This window comes from Eretmochelys imbricata, chromosome 22, assembly GCF_965152235.1.
Source record: "Eretmochelys imbricata isolate rEreImb1 chromosome 22, rEreImb1.hap1, whole genome shotgun sequence".
Taxonomy (NCBI): Eukaryota; Metazoa; Chordata; order Testudines; family Cheloniidae; genus Eretmochelys; species Eretmochelys imbricata.
In genome coordinates, this window is record NC_135593.1 from 4,400,177 (window position 1) to 4,418,890 (window position 18,714).

Here is an 18,714-nt window from a genome sequence, read left to right on the forward strand (position 1 = left end):
TTCTACCAGCATAAACAGAGTAATTTGAAGTGACTCAAAGGCATTAAACCATGTCTGTACAATTACAATTTACTGTATGTACAAAATTACATTAAGGGCATTTTCTTAGCTCACTTTGTGAAGTTTTAGCTGTGAGTAATTTCTGCTAATATTGAACATTATATAGCTGAAACCCAGCCAACTCATTTGAAAATATATTGCTAAGAATGAGGTAAGCTTAGAGTCAGATCTAAAGTGCTATTGGTGATATTAACATCTATTTCTGAAAGCCCTCTATGTGCCTCCTCCTTCCATCCCGCAGCTTTAACTGCAATGAGGTCAGTAGTACTGGAAAGCATAACAGACAAAAATACTCTTAAGGAATCCTGGAATTGATACACAGCTTGTCAACATTCCAGGCAGCAATGGGCTGGCAGGTTGGACATCTGAGGTTTAGCATCAAGACAGGCATCAAACTTCAATATTTAAAGGGAGAACTCTGAGGGAAATGACGCAGCTCCTGAGGTTGCACACTGAAATGTTAGACTGCCAGATGTTCTTAGTCCTGCCCATTCTTTCATAGATCTGTGTAGGTTTCCGTTATACGTTGGGGTCCAGAAAGTGGAGGGGAAATAAGGGGAACTTAGTTTACAAAATAAACAGACATTCCTTGGTAATGTAAAGCGTAAGCTGTGTTGGCCTGGCCACCTCAGATTCCGTCAAACCTCCATTAAAATACCAACAACAAGTGTGGCTGCTATTTTTGGCCACTTCTTGGAAGCTGGAGGGGAAGGGAAAGGTGGTTTTTTTTTTTTCTTTTTTTTTTTTTTCCAAACAGAAGCCCATGTTCTCAGCAAGCATTGGTTTATTTAGGAATGCTGCAGGGTTAGGGGATGGGAGTCATAAGCAATACAAAGAGGAAGTCTTCAAGGCCAAACATCAGCTTGTTCAAGACAACAGAAGAAATGCCTGATAATGTTCTCACCCTTAAAGTGTATCTAGTACACTAAATTAACCCATGAGAAAGTGATGCATGCTGCATATTAGCATCAAAACCCAACGTTCTGTCTGAAGAGTTGGAACACGTACTTTCCTGTGATGGCCTAGTAAGGATTTCTGGATGTACACAATATGACTCGGTGACTGCTGGAGCAGGGAATTGGACTGCAGTATGCAGGGAATTAGCTGTGGTTTTGGTTGGTGTGGGTAGACCTACTGGCATTATTGCTTTTACTAGCCCTGAAGGCTTGTAAACTATTGGCAAACAATTTGTATTTAACTTATAGACAGACACCACAGGACAGTAATGTTTATTAAGGCTGTTCAGATTTATGTACCTACACCAGAGGATTTGTCAAGGTTTCTGTATCCTTTATTTCAGTATGTAAAGTGGGGTACTTCCGCTACCTCCCTATTCAGATTAACTATTCCCCCTCAGCTTCATAGTCACTGCACCCTTTGAAAAAATTCCTTAGCAATCCCACAAAATAGGCTCGTGTTTAATGGAAGTTAGCAGGGAGATTTGTGGTCAGTGTTCTACAACATACCCAATGACAGCTTCCTACAACCAGCACTGCAAGACGGGAGTTACTACTCAAGACGGGTACCATTTTCTGAAGCATCTAAATGACTTAAGACACTAAGTGCCACGGAGTTAGATTCCTAAATCACTCAGGCGCTTCTGAAAACTTTACCTGACATATTCACTTGAGCCTATTGTAGACTGAACTGACTGCAGAGCTATATCGGTTTGATACTTCTGCTGTTAGAACTGGTTTATTAAAGTCGTATGGGATATAAATATCTTTTGGCATTTAAGTTAATAGTCCTTTGAATCCTGATGGCTCTCAGATAGCCAGCTTCCAAACCCATTTAAAGATTTACAGATCAACCCCAGTGCCTTTACTGTCACTTGAATGCCAATCAGAAGCTAGTGCAACAAATTTGAAACTGATAAAAGCAAATATGACATTTAACTTGTAGAACTCACGGCCACCAGGTTGAGACATGGCACCAGGATTTTTATTCCAATTCAGGTTGAGTTCTGGGAATTGTGTTTGATTTTGGTTTTATGAGGTCCATTAATGAAGTTAATGTGAGTTTTTTAATATTAAAAGTACACAGAGATCATTTTCTCAGCAATTTTTTTTTTTTATTATTAAAGAAAACATCTTTTTGCCCCATTTAGAGGTATATATTTATTTCAAGAGGGGAAAAAAATCTACTAAAGTCTAAATGGAAAAATTTAGAAAAAAAAATCTCAGTTTATATTATATATTTGATAGCACTTTGAGTGTAGTCAATTTTTATATAGTACCCTATACAGTCAGTTTCTCCCTTGCTAAACAGAACCTTCTAAACATCAAGATGGAAGTAGAAAAATATCTTTAAAAAAAGGATTTTAATGTATTTCAGGACATATTTACCAGTGTTGTATCAGAAGCCAGAATATTTAAAAATTAGACAATTAAAAAAATAAAATTAATGTTTTTTTGTGTGAATTGTGCATTCAATATATTTTCTATCTTTATTTTTTGGGGAAAAAAAATTAGGTATAGAGTTTAACTTGCTTTCTGGCTCAGCACATTTTAATGAGGTTTCCTGTTTTCCCTAGGACGTGTTTTGACGATTATACAGCAAGACTAAGTGTAAATTTTTCAAAACCACCTACAGGATTTAGGCTCTTCAGTCCCATGTTAAAAGGCACTTAGAAGGCTAAATCCCACTGATTTTTAATAAAACTTCGGCTCCTAAATGCAAGTCTCTTTTGAAAATGAGCATAAGCCTAAATCATTTGGGTGCTTTTTAAAATTTTGCCCTTGTTCTTGTTAGGGTAACTTTTTAAAAATTATTATTAATATTTCTGGGATCATGGACAGAACATAAAATAATAAAAATAAAGACTATTTCTTTTTATAACGTGCCTTCAGCTTAAGAACAATCTCTTTCTAGTAGCAACCTCAGAGAATAGTGAACAGTCAGTATTTTCTTTGCAAGATCCAGCCTTTTATATTGTCTATTTATGTTTACATTTCTCATCTACCCACCGTGGGGGTGGTGGGGGCGGTGGTGTGCACGCGCGTTACGGAGAACAGTTGAGGATTCCCCTGCTTTACTTCACTCTTCAAAGACTGGTTTTGCTGTGCACCAATTCCTCAGTAACTTTGGAAGCACCGCTGAACCATAGTTTTTACGGCTGAAAGCCGGGCTGCAACCACACAATGCTTTAGCAGGTGATTCTAAACACACTTTTTTTTCTTTTCTTTTCTTTTTTTTTTAAAGCCTGTAGAGATTTTAACCTGAATTTAGTGCTTGTCAAAAGTCCCTTATTGGATCAGACTGGAGAACTAAATTCTCTAACTCCAAAATGGGGCTTCCCCACATGGCCATCTCCCTTCCCAAAGATGTGCCAGGTGAGACCCTGGTACAAGCTTTAGCCCCAGGTGAGATGGCCAAAAACTACAAGGTGAATATCTGCTCACTAGGAACCCGGCCAACTCATTTCAATGCATCATGAAATAGCCACTTAATTTCTAATTCAGATTTTGCTAAACTGACCCTCTTGACACTAAAAAGATGTTTCACCACATAAGGCGCATGCCAGATTACTTAAAATGTTAAAAAGGCTCACAGCAACGCTGATTCTAGCTTACCAACTGTAAGAAATGCTTCTGACAGTGCTGAGCCGTGTTCATTTGTTGCTTCGCAAGAGTATTTCCCAGCATGCTCTGGAGTAACTGCCTGAATGTATAGGGAGCTTGATCCAGCTCGAGACATGGTTAAGTAGATGGGCTCTAAAATGGCGTTGCCTCTCCTTGTTTGTGGAGATTTTCGTGGTTTTGAATGTAGGACCTGAGAAGGGTGGCTGGTAATAAGTCCACGGCTGCTGTACCAACGGATTACAGGAATAGGCAGTCCAGTGGCATTGCACGACAAGGTAACATCTCCACCATCTACCACATTGGCACTGGCTGGTGAAGAAACTATAACTGGCTTGGAACCTTTGCCTATTAAAAAAAACACAATTCATACATAAAATTAATTCACTGTACTATGGAATCTATTGTCTAATGCACAGATGAGCTGTTAATATGGTACAAAAATGAACACATTCAAATATTTTTCATTTATACCGTTCTCTAGTTTTCTGGTTGCTAGTAATTCCCCAATTCACTGCCTTACTGAACAAGGGACTGAAAACCATTAACACTATTGAAACTTTTGTTTGGAGCAGGCAGATGCAATATTAAACTTCAACCTGCACTTGAGGTGCACAAGAACAAAAATCTCAAACTTTAAGTCTGGAATTCGTCAGTTACAAAGACAAATTCCAACAGAACCTGAAATCAGTTCAACTCATCTGAGTCAATCATGAGACTCAGAAGAGGTTTAGTTACAGTTGGATTTAACCCTGAAATTTAGGTTTAAAAGTTTAAGAATCAATACAACTGAGTCACCAAATACCTCCAGCTCTCCAAACACTCCTCCTATCAAAACACGGCTAAAATGTCATAAAAGCCAACACTGTCTAGGAGAGAAACATGCAAAACTATATTTGAGGCAAGATATTTTTTGCCTTCTTTTAAATTCTGGATCCTTGAAATAAAGCAGCTGGGTTATCTCTCCCACTCCCCCATGAAACACTTCAACAAGTGATGGAAAAATCATACAATTTGCTGCTTACCGTGGTCAGAAATGGACTTAGTCGATACATAAACCAAATCTTTTGGCAAGAAAACTAAAATGTGTCAGAAAAAGCAAAGGTTTTAGTTTAAGTTCTTGGATAGTTAAAAATGTTCCTATACCTGTCTGGACTTGAAGTCTCCCAATGGATTGCATAAAACCAATCCCATTGTTTGCCACACACTGATACAACCCAGAATCCTCCTTGGTGATGCCACTGATTCTCAACCTGTTTCCTGTGACCAGATGTCGTGGAGAGAGATGGATGGAAGCTGTATTATGGAACCAGGTAAGATTAGGAGCAGGGTTTCCATGAATGTCACATGAGAAATGTATAGTTGCACCCACAGCCACTGTTTGATCCTGCAGTCCTTTAGAAATTGAGGCAGATTCTATAAAGCAAATAAATAGAATGTGAAACCCTGCAGGCTGCTCTTTCAGGAATCATGTAGAAACTAATTACTAGACCACACGTTTAACAACAATAAGAAATTGTACAAACTTATCACACATATGGAGGCCGAGCTTAGTCATGTCTTAAGCTCAGTGAAAGATGAATACTTGCTTCTAAGGCATTTGCTCAACACTCATTATAATGGCTTTTTCCTTCAGTGCAGAAAAGTCACGCTTACTCTACAAAAGTAAAGGATTCCTTTAATGGGAAACTTTTTTTGACAAAACTATTTCCTGTTTCAGCATCTCTACTTTATGAAACAAACTTTTTTTTAACCATTCAGACTCTTTGGCCAGAATACACTCATATCTGAGCCCCACCATATTTACCCCGATCAGTGGTAAAGTCCCCATTGACATAAATGGGAGCAGACAGGCAATCACTGTGGTTTTGAAAATCCCACACAGAACTAGCATGGAGAAACAAACATTAATATTTTTATTTATAAATTAATGTCTATGACAAACAGCCAGAGGACTTGCAGCCAGAGGTACACTGTTCATTAACCACACACAAGTAAGCCCAGACTCTAGTTTTTTGCTAGAATTCTATTTCACTCTCAAGAGGTACAGGAAAGTTGCTAATCTCCAGGAGATGAGCGTTGGGATCATCCTCAGCTACTTTCTATTTTAGGTAACAGTAAGAAGGTTGGGGGTGAAAAAGATGAAAGGGTGATTCCTTCAATGTGATTTAAGGATGCTGCAAGACTGATTCTACCTTAAAGTTATGCAGTGCCCAGAAAGAATTGCTACAAAAGAAAAGTGGAATAGCAATGAAATAGAGAGGTACAGCAGTAGCCAGCTACATACTGATGGGGGGAAAAAAAACCTTTTTAGTATGCTCACCCCTTGCAGCAAACTTTTTGTTTAGTTACTACCATGAACGGGGAAAGGAGAAGCATCCTACTTTGGCACATGATTCATCCAGTACTAGGAGGCGTGCATGGCCTTTTTGCAGACAAACAAGGCTACTAGTTTTGTCCTGGGGAGAATACAAACCAAAATAGATGAACACAATGAAGGAGGACAAAGGATTTGGAGAGAGGATAATGAGTCATAAGGGATGCAAGCAGGGAGAGATCATGATATACTTATTAAGTACATATCTTAATTCTTTGATGATGTAAAATTAATTTTAAAATGCATCAGCCCTTGTCTGGGTTAAAAGAGCATGAGGAAACTTAGGGTCAAGAGCTACTATACACCAAAAACAGAAATGGTCTTCAACAAATAAAAAACAATTCAGTTCCTTCCCCTATTTCTTACCAAGTATAGTTACTGTGTAATTTATATATTTCACTACTCCAGACTCATTTGCCACCACACAGGAGTAGTTTCCAGCATCCAATGTATCAAGTCTGTCTGTCACAAGATGGGAGTGCAGTAGTCTCCACCTGCTTCCAGTCAGTGCATCCTGACCATCCTTAAACCAGTGGACATGAGATGCAGGCAGCCCGCTAACAACACACTCGAGAGTTAGGGGACTGTGCTGAGGTACCGCCAAAGCCTGAGAAACGGTGGGGTGAAGAATGCGAAAACCTTCTGCAGAAGTGCCTGGAAGTAGAGTAAAGGGATATGCAAAACTCCTTAACAATCCAATTTTTAAATTGGATTATTAAATACTTTTTCCTCTAGCGGCTCCCTCTCATTTCTATCAAAGCCCTGAGGTTCTGTGTGTAACCAAATTTACTCATTCACATGGCGGACAAATTTTCACTATGGCTGAGTACAGCGTAATGGACTCTTGCATTGGCACCCCCTCAAAATCAGCTGGAGTGGTGGTTATTGGACACGGGGCATTCCCCTTCCAGCAGCTAAGTGCAGAGTCTTTTTGGCATTTGAGCCTACATCTCCCACACAGCGGTGCACACCCACCATGCCACTACTATCAACTCTGCATTACTCTTGCAGGAGTTCATTACCCCTCCATCAATGTTCCCTTCACTGCCATTTATGCCAATAAGAGAACAAACCATAAGTAGAAACAAATTACTCCTTTTGCAAAAAGGACAGGAAGTGAGCATTTCACCACAGATCACATACTTGATAACTCATGTTAAAAGGGAGCATGAAATTGATAATATAGGTGACTATTTCTATAAAATGGAGCTATCACATACCGTACTAATGAAATACATTAAAACACACACGCAAAACAGGAACGACTTTGCAGACCCAGATATTTTTAGACTACTTGATATTCATGCTAGGAATCTTTTTAGGTTGATTTTTTCATAAAGTCACAAAATCAAAGTCAGTTACAGCAGATGAAAAGTATTCTGCAGACATTTGCTAGCCAGATTACATATTGTATAGGACCAGAGTTTCACCCATCAGAATAGCGAGACATTAAAATCTAGCAGAGTTTGTTAAAAATACTAATTTAAGGTGGATCAATTTAGTTCAGAGCTTTTATCCTTTCAAACCACCCTCCTAGATATATTAAATACTCACGGCTGACTATGAGCTTATGTCCAGTGGGTTCTAATTTGAGATCATGAGTGACTGGGTTGTATGCTGCACATTTATAGGAGCCTTTATCCTCTAAAGAGACATTCAAAATCTGCAGATTTCCAGATGGAAGAATTAGGTAGTTATCTGAGGAAGGGAAAAAGGCTTGTTTAAAATTAGTTTCAAATAAACAGTTTTAAAAATTTCTTTAGTCAATTTATCTAGCACCCTGTTCTATTAAGTGAACTAATAACTCTGCCAACAAAAATTCATTCCTGTAATGGATGTCTTTACTAAGATAGATGTATCTAAAATGAATTGCATAATGAGTTTTCGACTTTTTAGGATATCACTCAGTTCTGATTTCAACCAGTATTTTTGCAGCAGGTCATTTATATTAGTTACTAGTGTAATAAAATCTCTCACCTGTTGATTGTTCCAACCATTTTCCCCGTACTCGAAAGCGAACTTGTGCTTTAGGGTTACTTTCTGGTACCTTACAGCCAATGAAAGCCACACTGCCTTCTTCTGCTGTAACTATGTGTTTCACCGAAGTATCAAAATCATCAAGATCTGGAAGATAGTTTACAAAGGTAAGGGAAATTGTAGATTTTGGAGGAGGTGGGGTTAAACAGTAATTCCTGACTGCAAATACAACAGGTTTTGATCCAAATGAATGCTGTTTTTGACAGCCTTTCTGAACTCCTCTGTAAAGAAGTGACATTTCATGTAGGGCTGTCAAACGATTAAAAAAAAATTAATCACAATTAATCGCATGATTAAAAAAAATTAATCACGATTTAAATAAATGGGATTCCATTATTCTTTAATATTTTTGGATGTTTTCTACATTTTCAAATATATCGATTTTAAATTACCACACAGAATACAAAGTGTACAGTGCTCATTCTATTATTTTTATTGCAAATATTTGCACAGTAAAAAAAAGAGTATTTTTCAATTCACCTCATACAAATAATGTAGTGCAGGGGTTCTCAAACTGTGGGTCGAGACCCGATCTTAGTGGGGTCGCCAAGGCTGGTGTTGGCCCTGGGCCCCAGCAAGTCTGAAGCCCACGCCCAAGCCTCACTGTCCCGGGCTAAGGTTACATGCCCCCCTCCCAAGGGGGAAGCCCTTGGGCTTCAGCTTTGGCCCCCCCGCCCAGGGTGACAGGACTCAGGCGGGCTCAGTCTTTGGTCCCCCACTCCTGGGGTAATGTAGTAATTTTTGCTGTCAGAAGGGGTCACGGTGCAATGAAGTTTGAGAACCACTGATGTAGCGCAATCTTTTTATTATGAAAGTTGAACTTACAAATGTAGAATTCGCAAAAAGAAAAGGAGTACTTGTGGCACCTTAGAGACTAACCAATTTATTTGAGCATAAGCTTTCACGATGTAGCTCAAGAAAGCTTATGCTCAAATAAATTGGTTAGTCTCTAAGGTGCCACAAGTACTCCTTTTCTTTTTGCGAATACAGACTAACACAGCTGTTACTCTGAAATGTAGAATTATGTAAAAAAAAACTGCATTCAAAAATAAAACAGTGTAAAAGTTTAGAGCCTACAAGTCCACTCAGTCCTACTTTTTGTTCAGTCAATAGCTCAGACAAGTTTGTTTACATTTGCAGGCGATAATGCTGCCCGCGTCTTGTTTACAACGTCACCTGAAAGCGACAACAGACATTCTCATGGCATTGTTGTAGCCAGCATCACAAGATATTTATGTGCCAGATGTACTAAAGACTCATCTGTCCCTTCATGCTTCAAGCACCATTCCAGAGGACATGCATCCATATTGATGACGGTTTCCGCTCGATAACGATCCAAACCAGTGCGGACCGACGCACATTCATTTTCATCATCTGAGTCAGATGCCACCAGCAGCAGCTTGATTTTCTTTTTTGGTGGTTGGATTCTATAGTTTCCGCATCGGAGTGTTGCTCTTTTAAGACTTCTGAAAGCATGCTCCACACCTCGTCCCTCTCAGATTTTGGAAGGCACTTCAGATTCTTAAACCTTGGGTCAAGTGCTATAGCTATCTTTAGAAATCTCACATTTGTATATTCTTTGCATTTTGTCAAATCTGCAGTGAACGTGTTCTTAAAACGAACAACATGTACTGGGTCATCATCCGAGACTGCTATAACATGAAATATATGGCAGAATACACATAAAATACAGAGCAGGAGACCTACAATTCTCCCCCAAGGAGTTCAATCACAATTTAATTGACACACATTTTTTTTTTTTAAACGAGAGTCATCAGCATGGAAGTATGTCCTCTGGAATGGTGGCCGAAGCATGAAGGGGCATACAAATGTTTAGCATATCTGGCTCGTAAATACCTTGCAATACCAGCTACAAAAGTGCCGTGCAAACACCTGTTCTCACTTTCAAGTGAAAATGTGAATAAGAAGTGGGCAGCATTATGTCCCGTAAATGTAAATAGACTTGTTTGTCTTAGCGATTGGCTGAACAACAAGTAGGACTGAATAGACTTGCAGGTTCCAAAGTTTTACATTGTTTTGTTTTTTGAGCACAGTTATGCAACAAAACAAAAAAACTGACATTTGTAAATTGCACTTTCACAATAAAGAGATTGCACTTCAGTACTTATATGAGGAGAATTGAAAAATACTATTTTTTTCTTTATCATTTTTACAGCACAAATATTTGTAATCAATAATAATATAAAGTGAGCACTGTACATTTTGTATTCTGTGTTGTAATTGAAATCAATATATTTGAAAATGTAGAAAAACCATCAAAAATAGTTAATAAATTGCAGTTGGTATTCTACTGTTTAACAGTGCAATTAATTGCAATTAACTCACGTGATTAACTCAAAAAAATTAATCGCATTAGTTAACTGTGATTAATCGACAGTGCTAACTTCATGTAGTTCTCAATACCAGAGCTAGGATATAGATATCTGAACTTCTGCTGCATGAAAAGACAGAGTTTTCACTTGAAGGATGGAAAAAACTGAAAATGTAGCCCTCTGGTAAGTTCCACAGAACTACTTCATGAAAAATAAGGGAACAGAGAGGCTCTCAACCCAGGAACTAAGTGTGTCAATAACCAGTTTTGAACTTAATGCAGGAGGCAATTTATAGTATATGGACAACAGGTACGTTGTAAACTCTATGCATACAAAAAGGAGTTAATTACTCTGGGAGAAATATAACTTGACAGTGAATACATCAGTGAGGAATGCAGCATCTGCCATTCACTGCCTGTACAATATGAGCCAAATATAAAACCTCAACCTACAAGTTACAGCATCTCCCAACTTCGTTTTTAATGCTGCTAAAAACCCAGAAACAGGTTGTCTTAGGCCTGGTCTACACGTAAAGAGTAAGTCAAACTAGCTATTGCTTATGGGGTGTGAAAAATTCACAATCCTAAGAGACTTAATTAAGACTACTTAAGTCCCTGTGTAGGCACCGCTAGGTTGACAGAACAATTCTTCTATTGACCTCACTACCACCTCTCGAGGGTGTGGATTTACTACGGCAATGGGAAAACCCCTTCTATTGCTGTAGCAAGTGTCTACACCACAGTGGCAGCTGTAGAGCTTGTAATGTGGCCATACCCTACGTCCCTCATGTAGTGCAGTACAGTATGCAAGTTGCTCTTTTCCTTCTAGCTTCCATGTTCAAAGCTTATAGCCTGTAAAGTTTGTCTATGCTGATTACCCTACAGGTCTCTTGAGGGGGTTCTGCTATGGGTCAGCACTTTACCAAAACACTTAGTCTTCTCAATTACGAGAAACTCTCCTCTCACAGGGATTCTGGACATGCTCCATAGATGGGGCATCCTTAAGAAGAGGTTACTCATATCTTGGCTGACAAAGGCCCAATTCAGACATAACTCTGATGCAGGACAGCCAAATCATACTCGGAGGAAACTGTCTTCAACGGTACATAATCTTTTTCTTATGAACTTGGCCCATGACCCCTCTACTTCATGTTTCTTTTTTAATTTTCAAGCAATTTACAGAACAACCACCAAGGCACAGATGGATTAGATGACAGAAAGTAAGAGAAAAGAAGAAAAACAACCAAGAAAAAAGGAATTTAAAACACAGAGAGAGAGATGATTTTGACCAAACTAAATTGATAAAAAATGGAAAGGACTTTTTTTTTTTTTTGGGGGGGGGGGGGGGGGAAGGGTGAGAAATCATGAATTCGTCTTCTTTCTTCCCCTCCCTCCTAGGTTTCCAATCAGTTCTAATGTCCAAGTACTTGAGAAAAAAAATCCCATTTAATACAGCAAAAGGATTTCACAGAACTGACAAACCACATTTGGGAACTTCATTTGTATTTACTGCTGGCAGTTGCTGTGTTTAAGGCAAATATTGCTGTGAATTGTTCAAAATATAGAGAGATTGCAAAGGGCTTTTTGTTAGCGCTTGATAAAACACGACTCAATGCAGAAAATTCGAAAGCAAGAAGTGCAGCCAGGAGCGTACGGTTTTGTAATGACATGGCAGATCAATAAGAGAGTTTACACTAGAAAATTCTTTTGCCTGGAGGAGAAGCTTGTGGGATCCTTGTATTATAAAAGCTGTAACTAGAAACAGAAACATTTCTAGGTCTCAGTGTGGCTACATATAGTAGGAACCACTATTAGTACGAGTTAGAGTATCTGTTTATTCCTTATCCGGTAAACAGCTTACGGAAAGAAGATTCGCAAGATATTAACTCTCTGCTTTACTGAGAGTGACAGAAAAAAAAAAGGCAAAAGGATTTTTGCTTCTGGAAATTAAGACTATAGTTGCAGAAAGCAATCTATGAGCATGTTTCCCTTTTCCTCTAAGCACACAGTCAGATTTTGTATGTGTTTTCAAATACTTTCGGAAATGGAACACTTATTTCCCATTAACGCTGTGGTTTTAAAATTCATCCTCAGAACTTCGGAAGGTTTACCTTTAATAAAAATCAAAGAGAGTTTGGGAGGAAGGCAATAGTCAGCATGTGAACAAAAGCCCTTCTATGGTTCCAGGGACATATGGGGCATTAGCTGCATTAGGAAGGGTACGGGGGCTTTTTTGAGAGTAGCAAAAAGAGGGAGCCAGAGAGTCACCGATGTCCCTGCCAAGAGTGTGCCTGTTTTCAGGAAATCACTCAGGGCATGTGGATTTTGGGTATTTTTCTCCAACATTCTGGCTATCAATCTAGCTCTGATCTGACTAGCAGCTGTAGTTCTGTTTAATGCTAACTACTGTGGAGCTATCATTTTTGTTCTTAAAGTGTTACAAACAGTACCCTCCCTCATTGTTGTGTGAGGCACTTCGTAAGTTATTAGCCTAAGCGATATCATTTTGGCACCTCTGTTACCTTCTTTTGCCTTTTCTCTCTTCAACACTACTGCATCTGGGGGCACTAACTTGTGGCATGGGGAGTTTGTTAGAGTTCCCTCCTTTGCGTTTGCTAACTGGAAGCTTTACTGAGAAAGAGGAGACAGGAAGAGCACACTCTTTCTGGAAAGATGGTATCCTTTGCTGTTTCCCATTAGAAAAGCCTGCAAAGTAAGGTGTGATCTCTTAGCCAGAAAGTAAGGCCTTAGATAACTCTATCCCTCTCTATCTGACCTAGCCATAGCATTATTCCCAACACCCTCAATGCTTTGCTAACAAAGCCATCTTTAATTTCAACCTCTTCAGAATGCTGCTGCTAAAGTCATCTTTTTTGCACATCACTCTGACCATATCAACCCCACCTTGAAGTCCCTCAGCTAATTCCTTCTTCACCTCTGGAGCAAATACAAACTTTGTCTTTGCTTAGAAGGCCATTCATAAAACTTAGCCCCAGGCTCGGTGGCTGATTAGTAACCTAGCACATTGACCTCCACCGTTCCCAGCCTTTACCACCCACATCAGTCAGCTTCTCCTTTAAACACCGGGATGCTTCCTCCCATGATGCTCCTCACACATGGGAAAAGCTCTTTGGATAAAACCTGAACAGCCATGAACCTTATCTTCCTTCAGATCCCACTTAAGACTCACCTCTGCCATGATGTCTACAGAACCCCGCCTGCTGATCATGGTTACATGCAACTATTCCTCGTCCCCTTCTTTCCTTTGCCTCCCTGCCTCATCCCCTCCCAATTAAAAACCTCCACAAACTACACTGCACATAAACCAACAAAGTAGTGTCAATTCTTCACTATATTTTTTGCTTCTAAGTTGTATCCTCTACTCATGTGCGTGTGTGTTTAACCTGTAAGATCTTCAACGGCAGGCACTGTCTATCCATACAGCGCCCAGGGGGCCAATCCCTTTGGGAAGACCATAATATAAATATTTACTATTTACTACTAGCCCACCCATTAATTGCCTCCCACAAGCATGTCTGTCCCTTTTTCATACCATGTAAAAGGTCATAGGCCATTGGGATATGCTGCCTTCTACGCATGGAATGGTCTTCAAACTACTACACTCTCCTCATTTCAATCTAATTTTTGTAATGTTTTTCACCACAGCAAAAAGTATCATTCCCTCCTGAAAACTCAGGGATACCTTAAACAAGAGTCATTCATAGTCACCGCCTACCCTATTTTTTATATAAATAAAAACCCCACTGGATCACCAAACTGTGCTCATACCCCACCTGAGAAATTGCATGATTTTATCGCTAACCCCTTTCTCGCCCCACGCGGTTTGCTATCCTCACTTATTACAATTTGAACTAGTAGCTGAAAGCTTGTGCTGGTGTACAGGTGTAATTCGTAAAGTTGTGTGTGTAAAAAAAAAACCTGAAACTGGCTGCCACCTTACAAATTAGATGGTAACAGATCATGTATCCCAGTGACGACTGAGGCTGGTGATATTCTAAACAAAAAGAACTCTCAAAATTCTCGGCTTCAGAGTGACATTTAAAGTTATTGTGTATGCTGATTGTGGTGTTGTGTAGGTGACTGTGTTGATTTGTGCAGGTAGCGAATAAGGGCTGAGTGCTGCCATGAGGGGTTGTGTGTGTTTGGGGTTATTGTGTATGCCATGCAGTCTCCCACATACAACCAATGAAACTGTTGCATGCAAATTGGCTGTAGAGTGAAGGTGGTAATGAATATAGTGGTCTAGGATTTGTCACCTGGCATAGATACATGCCTTACTGTAGCTGTACACCGCACAGATGTAATTTGTAAAGTGAAAATGGCTGAGAACTTAAAATTGGACAGCAACAGATGACAAAACCCAGCGATGCTTCAATCTTGTGATATTTTGAACAAAAAGAGCCCTCAACCCATCTCAGACATTTTAGGTTTTAGAGTGACACAAAGAGCGACTTTCCTGTAATCTTATTACATCATCAATTTTAAATTATACACAAGGTCTTTGGGGCAGAGGCTATCTTTCTGCATCTCTAAAGCACTAATGGGTGCTATATTAAATACATATAAAGTGATTTTAACAAGCACTGTTTTCCAATAAAGTTCTAGAGTGTTTTTCTTTGAAAACTCAAAATATTTTCAAAAAAGTTGCAATATACATTTTCTGAAAGTCAAAATGTGTCAGGTTTCTTTCATCTCTACCATGGAGGAAACAACATTTCATACAACTAGTTGATGGCCACTATGTTTGGTCATGGAGTTAGGAATAAAAGTAGAAAACAACTTACAGCCTATGGATACTATAGCAGGCCTGCTCACAATTGCATCAGCACTGTAATTGGCAATGCACTGATAGTGACCCGAATTTGAGGGGCTGAGAGAGAAGATTGTCAAAGATCCTGGCTGCACCTCCACTTGCTCCACCCTGCTGTCCAACCTCTGTCCGTTAAACAACCAAGAAATGCGAGCTGTGGAAGGATCAGCAGAGCAATGAAGGTTTACAGGCCCACCAGGCTTCTGGATAGTAGATACGGGCTCAGAAATAAAATGAGGAATCAAATCTAAAAGGAAAGAAAAAAAGACATTAAATGGCTGAACAATACTTAGCAGTACGACATTTGAATGCTCGCTGAAATCTTTCTGTCTAGATCAGTTATACTTTGACTTGTACGGAAGAATAGACCAGATTTATTTATTAGTGTGCAAACATAAAAAGTATTTCCCTACAACTGTTCTCCAAAAACATATCTTGGCAAATGATTACCCCTAGAGTTTCGGGCCATTGTACACAGATGTGGCAAAAATTCTCTTACATCAAAGTCCTGAGTGATAGGTCCCAGCAGAGGGTGGACAGTTTCTTTCACAGCAGGAGTATGAGTATTGGCAAAATAATAAAGGGCAGGACAATGCAACATTAAACTATTTACAGAACCTCCAAATTCTTTGAGGAGATGGTGCGTCAGTGGTAATCTGTCAAAACGGAAATCTTTGGCGAACAGGCAATTATCTCTTTTTAAAAGATATTCATCTTGACAGATTTCCACTACTAGAGACTAACATGTCACTGGGAGGTCATGATGATAAAAGCAGATAGCCTGGAACAGGCAACAATAAACTAATTGAACCCATCTTAATATTAATGAAGGGATAAGATACATCCAAAATTATACCAGTGAGAAGAGAGTCTTCTCCAAAATAAGATTACCATGGACAGGAGAGTCTGGGTGTCCAGAAAGATTTTGTTACAATGACAGAATAAATCTAAACTTGGTGTCCTGATAAGACCACTCTCACCTTGTAAGCACATGTCCAGAAGACCACATGGCTCCTTTGCAAATCTTCTGACGGGATACAGAATGGTAATTTGAAGATGTAGCTAATTTGCCCTGTATAAAATGTACTATGACATGACTTTCAAAGTTCTAGACCTACTATGCTGTCAAAGTAGCCTCAATCAGCCTGCTATTTAGGCATATTTATCTACGAGACTGTGGAACTTATTAAATTAGGATGAAATAAAACGTTAAAGTCTATCTAAGTTATATGTAGTGTAGCTGTGTCAGTCCCAAGATATTAGAGAGACATGGTGGGTGAGGTAACATCTTTTATTGGACCAACTTCTGCTGGTGAAAGAGAGACACTTTTAAGCCAAAGAAAGCTCTTCAAGTCACCTTGTCTTTCTAAAGTTTACTTAAGATTTTCACGTGCTCCAAACAATTGGACTACACCAGGTAGAGCCTGATGAAGATGGAACTGCATCATCACATTTGTAAGGCTGTGAGGAGCCAAAACAGCACTGTGAAGCTGTCTGTATCAGCTCACCATTCACATTTCAAAAAATACCTTCACCACCATAAGGGATAAAAACTTTATTTGGTAAATTAAAACTTGAGTTCTGCTCAACTTGGGTTACACAAGTCCTTCACCAGGGCAAATTTCATGCTCATCAGACATCAGGGTTTTTCCAGCCCTACCCACTGAAACACTGCAGAAAGCAGTTGGAAACAATTTCCGCAGTTGTGCACATTCCTGCTAATAACAGAAACTGGTCCACATAGGCAGCAAACAAAAGGCAATCCTGGCGACTTCTGTTATGTTAGAAACAGAAGGGGGCGGGGGGAGAAAATCTGTGTTTGTCAAATGGAAAAAAATGGTAGTGGAAAAGCCGTTTCTAGTTTGTGAATATGTTGTAAACACTGAAATATTTTTTTTAAAAAACTAGATAGTGTGTGTTTCACAGCGATCTATGAAGTTTCCTGTGAATGGTTCTGCTCAATTAATATTTTCTTCTAAAATCAGTCCACTCTTCCACTAGTTACACTGATCAGTTTCAGATGCGGGATTGTTTAACGATTTTTAACTGAGCCATAAAAAACATGCACAAACAGAAAAAACCCTGGAAATTAAAGTGTGGTTCTACTCAGAAAAATCAACTCCATAAAAATGGAATCCTGAGGTTTCATAAAGATGCCAGATCTATTTTTTTCAGCTTTGATACTTTTTGATGCTAGTGCTACAAATGTGAACTGGGATCTCAGAGAAAAGCAGTGGTCTTTCTAGTTTGTACATCAGCATCAGTAAAACTAGTGGCACTAGTTACATCTTTGTCACTCCACGGTCTTCAAATTCTGCCCTCGGCTATAATTGCGAAACCACATTGTTTTCAGTGTGGACGCACAGGGTCCACTGTGGGCAAAAAGTGACCCTGAACATGGAATTTACTTAATGAGTTTTAGGATGATTGAAGAACAAGATTCATCTCACTCTCCTGCATTGCCTGGAGAGGGCTAACACTAGTAAAAGCTTTTGGCTAAATTAAGACAAGCTCACAGCACTCATGGAGGAGCTCTGCTATTAAAACCAGGCTATTTTTACATAAGACCTTTTCAGATTAGAGCCAGGCTTTAAGGCTTTAATTTGTTCTTCTACCTATGTCTTTTTGCATACTTTAAACCATCCCTAAAACAGCACTTTCCATGAGCAGGAGGTAAGACCCGAACTGTACACACAGTGCCATGACAGTTTAGTTAGAATTCTTTACATTTTTCAAAGAAAATAAGTAAACATGATACTTAATGTGAAATATTCACTCAGTCCTACATTTTCAGAAGTGACTAGTGATTTAGGTGCTCAACTTAAACCTTACAAACAACACTTGATTTTCAGTGAGCGCTCAATACTTTCTGAAACTCAGACACCTTTAAGATGTCCCTAACTGGATGCCCCAAAATTGAAGCACCTGTAATCCTTAGTCATTTTGAAAATATAGGCTTCTAATACCCAAGCAAGTTACCTAGGTCAAGATGAAGCCTTACCTGAACTTGCAGCGGAGAAGAGAACTGTAGCAGTGATGAAAAGCAGTGCCTGTAAGGGTCTGGGATCCGGATGCATAGCGCCAGATTACAGAAATTGAAAGAGTTCCAGACTAAGACAAGGTACTGAAAAAACTATAAACAAGAAAAAAAAAGTCTACAGTAAATTTCAGATACTCTTTCCTTCTTTGCATACCGTTGGCAGAAATGCAGTCTGACATTTGATTCAAGGAAATTCAAACCTTTAAGAACTAGAGATTTTCCATATCTAAATGTGACATTTCCCTCTTGGCCAACACACCAGAGACTGAATCATAGACCCTCAGAGCTAAGAACATGAGTGGCTACATCTTGGGTTAATTCACCAGTGGTCTGTGGGTTATATAAGCACATGACAATACTCCAAATGAAGTAGAGACAAATCAGAAGTTTGTAGATGTTTTAAAAATTGTATCTGCCAAAGATTGAGAAATTATAGATCCAGAGGAAAAAATCATGGTT

The 18,714-nt window shown here is 39.1% G+C and overlaps 1 protein-coding gene across 2 annotated transcripts in view; it reads right to left on the reverse strand.

Annotated features, from left to right (window-relative positions):
• The window catches only part of CDON (cell adhesion associated, oncogene regulated), a 98,659-nt gene that overhangs the window by 44,295 nt on the left and 35,650 nt on the right, over nucleotides 1-18,714 (reverse strand). For both annotated transcript variants that reach the window (XM_077839830.1, XM_077839829.1), the window contains exons 2-8: nucleotides 18,217-18,348; nucleotides 15,190-15,462; nucleotides 7,993-8,139; nucleotides 7,570-7,713; nucleotides 6,382-6,669; nucleotides 4,785-5,054; nucleotides 3,633-3,986 (exon numbers count right to left, since the gene is read on the reverse strand). In XM_077839830.1, the coding sequence (XP_077695956.1) occupies nucleotides 3,633-3,986; nucleotides 4,785-5,054; nucleotides 6,382-6,669; nucleotides 7,570-7,713; nucleotides 7,993-8,139; nucleotides 15,190-15,462; nucleotides 18,217-18,292 (1,552 nt within the window). In that variant the 5' untranslated portion in view covers nucleotides 18,293-18,348. The remainder of the gene's footprint in view (nucleotides 1-3,632; nucleotides 3,987-4,784; nucleotides 5,055-6,381; nucleotides 6,670-7,569; nucleotides 7,714-7,992; nucleotides 8,140-15,189; nucleotides 15,463-18,216; nucleotides 18,349-18,714) is intronic.